The sequence below is a fragment of the Aythya marila genome (assembly GCF_965140915.1).
Source record: "Aythya marila genome assembly, chromosome: 13".
Taxonomy (NCBI): Eukaryota; Metazoa; Chordata; class Aves; order Anseriformes; family Anatidae; genus Aythya; species Aythya marila.
In genome coordinates this window covers 15,037,025-15,044,738 of record NC_139054.1, presented here as the reverse complement: position 1 = coordinate 15,044,738, position 7,714 = coordinate 15,037,025, and the positions used below count along the sequence as shown (strand labels likewise).

The window sequence follows — 7,714 nt, the reverse complement described above, 5'->3', positions numbered from 1 at the left end:
CTCCTCGGGCGTTTTGCAATGCCTTCCTGCCAGGGGCTGGCTGCGAGGAGGCAGTGGCAAGCAGCCAGGCTGTGCCGCTCGCCCTCCGGGCTCCCCCAGAGCCTCTCCTTGTCCTCGCAGCGGGGTGGGCACCCTGCCCGCATCCCGAACCCGTGGGGTCCCGCGGGGCAGCGGCGCGAGATGCTCAGAGGGCAGAGGGGAGCAACAGGGAAAGGGGCTGGGAGGGTGGCGAAGGGGTAGATGCAGACACTTCCTGTGCAATAAAAAAAAAACAAAAAACACACACACAAAAAAAACAAAAAACACAAAAAAACAACCAAAACAAAACCCCACCAAACCCCGTCTCCCATCGGGGAGCTGCCGGCAGCGGCCAGCGGGCTGCTTGGAGGCGCCTGGGCGGGTGCGATAGCCCGGCTGGGGACCCGACAGCGCATCCAGATAGACCCGTGCTGAGTCACAGCTGGGAGGCCCCGCAGCTTCCCCCTCCTCGCCTGCACCCCATCGCTCCTCCCCGCTTCAAAAAGGGAAGGAAAGGGCGAGCCCCAGCCCCGGCCCCAGCCCGGCGCGAGGTGCTGCAGCTGCGCGCCGCAGAGGACGGGCGAAACTCAGCGCAGTGCTGAGCGGCTCAGCCTCCCCTCCCCAGCAGCTCGCCACGCCGTCGGGATGGAGAGCCGGCCCTCGAAGGAGCCCGAGATCGAGCTCTTTGTCAAGGTGGGCTCGGCGAGGCCAACGGGTGCTGCGGGTGGGGGGCAGGAGGTGCCGCTGGCCCTCGTCGCGCTTCGGGGGACCTGGCGGGGTGGCGCGGGGAGCAGGCGGCCCCGGGGGATGCTGCGGTCCAGCGGTGGCCCTGCAGCCCTGAGAGCCACAAAGGCAGCCAGGGAGAGGGGCGAGCCTGCTCGGGGACCCCAATAAGACGAGCCACAGGTGGGGAAAGCACCAGGAGGGTGGGAACGCAGCAGGGCAGCTCCTCGAGCGGCTGCTAGGAGCTGGCGTTGGGAAACGGAGCGGGTGCCCACGCGTGGGCGGGATGGGGCGGCTTCTTAGGTCAGCCCCGAGGATTATTCACTGGAAATGGGTTTTGCTCTTTCTCTCTCTCTCTCTCTTTTTTTTTTTTTTTCCCTTCCATTGAGCAATTTCTCAAGCGCTTTCCTCGGGAACGTTTCGAAACACTCCCGTTCCAAACAGCTGCAGCCGCGCGGTCTCTGCTCCCCTCCTTGGAAATCAGTGCCGGGAAGGGTCACCCGGGGCTCTGCCCCATCCCCTTGCCAAGGAGCTGCTCGCTGGGCGCTGAGCTCAGGCTGAGCCCCGTGCGGGGTGTTTGCTGGGAGAAAACCCTTCAATTTAGGGTTTGAGACCTTCAGTAGGTCTCCAATTCCCCCTCCCGCACCACTTTTCACCCCAGGATGGGTGGGGAGAGGAGGATGGCGCCTAGTGAGGCGGCTGCGATGGCGGCACCACGTTTGAGGGGGGTTTTTGGAGGGAAGGGAAACAGAAAACAAAGCAGCGGCTGTAGGACTTCCCCTAAATCTTAATTTAGCACCAAAAAACCCTTCTCGGGTGTCTGTCAGCAACGCGATGCTGCGCATCACCCCCTGAGCCCTCAGGAAACGGCGCCTGCCTGTAGCTCACCCCAAGGTGCTCCTGAGCTTTTTTTTGGGGGGAGGAATTTTGGGCAGGCCTGGGGGATGTTGAGGTGATGCAGGTCGGGGCACTCCTTCCTCCTCGCGCTGCTTCACCGAGAGCAAAACCACAGGAACTTCTGAGCAACGTTGGGGTTTCGATGCCTCGTGCAACCGTGGGGCCTCGGGGTTGGGGCTGAGAGGCTGCGCCTCCCGGGCTGGCCTTGCCCATCGTCTTGGAGGGGGTTTATTCATCATCTGGAGGGGTTTATTCATTTATTCGTCATCTGGAGAGCTTTATCCGTCATCTGGAAGGGTTTCTCCGTCATCTGGAAGGGTTTCTCCATCATCTGGAGGGGTTTCTCTGGCATCTGGAGGGGCTCATCCATCATCGGGAAGAGTTCAGCCGTCACCTGCAGGGCTTCATCCCTCATCCTGATGGGTTCCTGCATCCTCTGGATGGGGAAACGGGGAGCAAAGTCAGCCAGGGTGGGGCCGGGGGCTGCTGAAGCCTGCTCTGAGCAGAGGAAGAGGCTGTTGCTGGAGAAGGAAGCGGAGAGCGATGACTTCCCCTCCTCGCTGCTCGGCTTTCGCTGCGGAGGGAGGGCACGTGGCCTCCCCAAACCTTCCCCCGCGCTCCCTGCTGCCCACGAGCACCGGGGGAGCTTCCTCTTGATAAAGATTTGTCTCTGAGCATCCGAGGACGGGCTCCGGCTTAGGTTTGCTTTCTGTTTTTTCCTGCAGAGGCCGTCCCCGTTTTCCTTTCAGGGTGGCCGCACCGAGCCGCCGGTGCTGGAGGTGCCCCAAGGGCTGGCATCGGTGTTGGCTTGGGATGGAGTCGGGAAGGGAGTGGAGATGCTCAACGGCACAAGAGCAGGGCAGCCCTGGAAGCTGTCTCCTAACCCTCCAGCCCCTCTCAGGACACCTAGACCCAAATTTTACCCATTCCCAAGCAGTCCTCTAGGGGCTGACAGGTGGCTCCTGAGCTTCCACTCCTCGGGAGCACCCACGGGAAGAAGGAAGCAGAGATTCCCACGAGAAACAGCACCTGAGAAACCAATCCTGCTCTTCTTAGGGGCATCCCTTTGTGACAGCTGGGGATAGGAAACTGGTTACAGCTTAGTTTCGTTCTGGAAAGACTGGAAGGTGGTGGAAAGGCAGAGCATCGCCTCCAGCCCAGGGGAACCAGGCACAGGGGTCCCTGCGTCTTCAGCTCCTGAAGCATCCTCTTCCTCCCTGCTTACATCCACGTCGGCGTGGGCAGGGATGGGGCTGGAAGCCCCCCGGTGGTGCTCCCCCAGCCCCTTCTCCACCCTGGGACGTGGACGATGGTTGTGCCTCCTGCTGGGGGAGCCGTGCTCGGCCTCTGGAAGCGCGCAGAGCGCAGGAGGCGGCAGACGAAAACAAGCTGCGCTTTTCCTGGCAAACATGAGAACATTTCCCCTCTCCGGCCTGGCCTCCCGGCCAAGCTGACCCTCCCTTCCTGTCCCATCCACTATCAATCCTCCCTCCTCCTCCTCCTCCTCCTCTTCCTCCTCCTCTTCCTCCTCCTCCCGGCTTTATCTTGGATCTCCGGGAAGGGTCCGACCCCCGGCCATCCTGAGGGTGCTCCCTGCTCTCCCCGCAGGCTGGTCTGGATGGAGAGAACATCGGGAACTGCCCCTTCTGCCAGCGCCTCTTCATGGTGCTGTGGCTCAAGGGGGTGAAGTTCAACGTCACCACGGTGGACATGACCAGGTGAGGTGCCACTGCCACGCAGCGCCCCGCGCTCCAGCCCCGCGCAAAGATGTGCGGGCATCCTCGGCACCCAGCTCCGAGGGCAGAGCCAAAAGATGGGGGGCACCTCAGAGCCTCCCCCAAACCCGGTCTAGAATATTAATGGGGCTGCGCCCGGCCCTGGGTGCCCTCCCCAGCTTGGCCCTTTTATTTTCTCTGCTCCAGGAAACCCGAAGAGCTGAAGGATTTAGCGCCGGGCACCAACCCACCCTTCCTGCTGTTCAACAGGGAGCTGAAAACTGACTTCATCAAGATCGAGGAGTTCCTGGAGCAGACCCTGGGCCCCCCCACGTAATTACAGACCCGCCTCGGGCCGGGCGGGTGGGGAAACCGAGGCAGGAGAGGGGCCGGGGCGGGGGGGACGGTGACAGAAAACAATGGGAGGAAAGGCAGCGGGGCTGGGGATGGAGCTGGGGGGGGGGGGGGGGGGCAGGCGGTGCAGGTTTCCCCGTGGATTTTTGGTGGTTTTGCAGACGGCAGCGGTGACTGATGGCTGCTCTCTCTGAAGGTACCCGCACCTGAGCCCCAAGTACAAGGAGTCCTTCGACGTGGGCAGCGACATCTTCGCCAAGTTCTCGGCTTACATCAAGAACCCGCGCAAGGAAGCGAACAGCAGTAAGAAAAACGGGCAGGGGGCGGACGGGGAGGGCAAAGCCTGCCGAGGGTGAGGGAGGTGGTGTGGAGAGGGTGTTTGGCTGAAGGCAGCACGTGTCGAGCCCCCCCCTGTCCTCCCAGACCTGGAGAAGGCGCTGCTGCGGGAGTTCCACCGGCTGGATCAGTACCTCAACAACCCGCTGCCCGAGGAGATCGACCAGGACAGCGTGGAGGACATCGCCGTCTCCAAGAGGAAATTCCTGGACGGGGACCACCTGACGCTGGCCGACTGCAACCTCCTGCCCAAGCTGCACATCATCAAGGTAAGGGCAGCCAGGGCCGGGCTGGGGGGCACCCCGCGAGCAGGGTCTCAGCCTCCTCCTCCTCCTCCTCTTCCTCCTCCTCTTCCTCCTCCTCCTTTTTCTCTCCAGATCGCGGCCAAAAAGTACCGCGACTTCGAGATCCCGGCCGACATGACGGGCGTCTGGCGCTACCTCAACAACGCCTACGCCTGCGATGAGTTCAGCCACACGTGCCCGGCGGACGAGGAGATCATCCACACCTACGCCAGCGTGGCCAGGAAGATGACCTAGCCCCGCTGCAGGCCCGCCGGGCCCTCCGCCTCCCACCACAGCCTGGCCGAGAGAGGGGCTGGAGGGGGGGTTTGGCACCCCGAGACCCCGAGCTGTGGAAACAGCACCTTGCTTTGCACCCCCTCCCGTGCGTGCCACCACCTACGGACCGGTGGCTGCGTGGCCGCAGTGGCGACCGTGTCACCGTGCCTCCCCTCCTTGCCCTCCCCCAAAAAAACACAAAAACACAAACCCAACGCCCTGCTCTCGTGACACGGCACGGGAAAAGCCAAGCACCGGACTGCCGTGGTGGAGACGAGACCTTCCCGAAGGTCCCCCCACCGCCCGTCCCACGAGGCACCCGGGCTCCAGCTGGAGACCCCGAAAAGCTCTTCCCCTGCCGTTTGGCTGCGGGGGGCTCCTCGCAGACCTGCAGCCCAACGGGGGCACCCTGCAGGGGCCAGGCGGTGCCGGCTGTGAGCTCCCACCTGGCCCCTGCCAGATACGAGACCCTGAGGCCCCTTCCCTGCTCCCACCTGGTCTGGGAGAGGCACGGACAAAGCACCCAGGGGGACACCCGGGCAGCTTTGGTGCCAGCCCGGCTCCGTTTCTCTGCCTTCCCACCCAGTGCCAAAGCCCCCTAGCCTCCCCACCCCACACCTCCACCTCCTCCAAGGGCTCCTGCCCACGCCTGCCAATTCCACCAGCCCCCTTGAGCCCCCCGTGGCCACCAAAAAAATACTGTACAGTGAGCGACAGGGCCCCGCGGGGACCCCCCCCGGCAGAGCCACCCGCCAGCTCTCACTGCCACCTCCCTCTTTGCACTAAAAGGTGTGTCCTCGCCAGCCTGCTCCCACAGCACCGGGTTTGGGGACTGCTTTTGTAACTGATGGGTTTCGGGTTGTTTGTTGGGTGTTATTTTTTTTTTTTTTTCTATTTTGTAACTAAGAACAGCAATAAACTCTATTTTAATACGCCTCGCTCGCCCCCTGTCAGCGCCATGATCACCCCCACCCCAAGGCCAACCCCTTGGTGTCCCTGTCCCCTTGGCAGGTCCCAGAGGGTCCCAAGACCCGCCGGGCACTCACCCCACTTTTTTGGGGCCCTGCTCTGCCTGGACAAGGGCATCCCCTTCAGCTCCCTCTGCCTGTGACCCCGCAGCAGCCCCATCCTTGGGTCCAGCCGTCGGCACAAACGTCTGGGTTCAACGGGGAGGTGGCGACGGGGATGGCCCCCAGCCCCTGTGTCCTTGCACAACCCCAGGGGCAGGGTGCCAGGAGCTCAGCCAGCCCCAGCACTAGGCTCTGGAGGTATTTTCCTGGCCTCGGGCACGTGGGGGAGTTGCTAAAGCTCTGGAAGTCCCCGTGAGTCAGCCAAGGGGCAAAGAGGAGCCGCGCGCCCGCTCCCTTCCCAGCAGTGCCAGGCAGCGAGGTGGTGGCCCGACCCTGGGAGGCTTTTTGGCAGAGGTTGGAAGGGACCTCTGGAGGTTGTCCTGCCTCCTGCTGCAAGCCTTGAGCAGGTTGTACCAGGAGCCTGTGAGTTTTGGGGCATGCAGAGGTCCTTTTTTTATGGCCCCCAGCCTCCCCCGGTGCCCTGCAAGCTGGACGCGTGCATCGGGTGCGTCGGCGCTTCTCCTGCCTCGGCCACCCGTCCCGGTGACAGGAGGGGACTGTCACTGCGCCCTCCACAGCCGTGTCCCTCCTCTGTGAGGACACCTGATGGACGCACGGCTGGGTTTCCAGGGGCTCTGCTGCGTGCCGGGGCTGTGCTGGGGAAGGGAGAGGGAGGGAAGGCGGAGAGGTGACCCCGTGCCCGCGGCGGGTTGGGAGAAGGGAACACAGGGCCAGCGCCTGGACAAAGCACACAGATCCACACGTCCCGGCTGTTAGATCCCTACAAGCCAAAGGGATTCTGGTTGAACATCACGCAAGGCATGGCCAGTGCTGGGGCCCAGATGTTTTTTGGCTCCAACACCCACCGTTTTTCTCTGGAAAGCCGGCGGATGGAGGACCGGCAGCCAGCGCTCCAGCGGCAGGGTCACGAAAAGGGGTTTTCCTGGGAAAATAGCAACCACAGCATCAGCCAGCTGGGATGGCTTCCCTTTAAACCGCTTCGCCTGGGAGGCTCAGCTCAGAGAAATCCGGCTGGCAGAGGTCCCTTGGGTGGCCTCAGACCGGCCGCCTCCGCTGGGACAGCGCGGTCCTGGTGGCGCCCTTCCCGCGAGCAGCCAGGGAGAGTTTCACGGGTCTCTGGAGCAGGGTGAGAAGGCACCAAGGCACCAAGAGGCCTGCTTGGAGCACTCCTCAGCCTGCCCCTGAGGATGGGGGGCACGGGGAGCCGTGGGGAGCAGAGGCAGAGGGGTGACAGCGCGCCCAGGACACCAGCCCAGCACCCTGCAGACACTTGCCAGGCGTCCCCAGACGAGGGCACTCCCAGCCCAGGGCACGCGCTGGGAAATGCTCTGCAGCGAAGCCACCCCTGGGGCCACCTCCCAGCCCAGGGCTTGGCCCCAGCGTGGTTTGGGCACCCTCCCTCGGGTCCTGCCGCACGGGCCAGGACGAGGAGTGCCCCAAAACCCACCTTGGGCAGCCCACGCCGTGTGGTCTCCAGCCCCAGCCCCCTGCATCTCTGCCTCCTGCCTCGTCCAACACCAAGCAGGGCTCTCCCTGGGCCCTGGCTGCTGGCAAAATGCTAGAGCTGAGTTTTTCTCTGTCATTTCAGGAGCTGCCGTCTCCCTCGGGTTTGTTAAGTGCCGGATTTCCCATGCGGCAGCTGCAAAAGCCCCGCGAGCCCCCGCACTGAAAAATTCCCCTCTCCAATATTTCGGTGGCTGGCAGCTCAGCTCTCCGAGAATTAGTAATGAGAAATACCCTCTTGATGGTCCCTGATGGGCTGCTTCTCATAAAGAGCCGTTCCCGGCTGCACCCCCCTCGCCGCTTTGATCTGGCACCAGCAGGCGCTCACAACACCAACAGCACGGGGAGCAGGCCTGAAAAGGGGGTGAGTCAGAGAATTTCGGAGACTTCAGTGGCAAATACCCGCAGGCACGATGCCGAGGGGAGCCCTGGGTGTCTCGGGACCCATCCCCACCTCTCCGGGTTCTGGGCTGCAGCATGGGGCAGGAGCCAGGCTCAGCTGGTGCCCGCAGCACGG

At 63.4% G+C, this 7,714-nt stretch overlaps 1 protein-coding gene across 1 annotated transcript; it reads left to right on the top strand.

Annotated features, from left to right (window-relative positions):
• The first annotated feature begins 542 nt into the window (after positions 1–542).
• Positions 543–5,538, top strand: LOC309883103 (chloride intracellular channel protein 2-like). Its single transcript, XM_082770851.1, has 6 exons — positions 543–711; positions 3,247–3,356; positions 3,561–3,686; positions 3,904–4,010; positions 4,131–4,312; positions 4,421–5,538. The coding sequence occupies exons 1-6, from the start codon at positions 664–666 to the stop codon at positions 4,580–4,582; spliced, it is 735 nt and encodes a 244-aa protein (XP_082626977.1). The 5' UTR covers positions 543–663; the 3' UTR covers positions 4,583–5,538.
• The last annotated feature ends 2,176 nt before the right edge of the window (positions 5,539–7,714 follow it).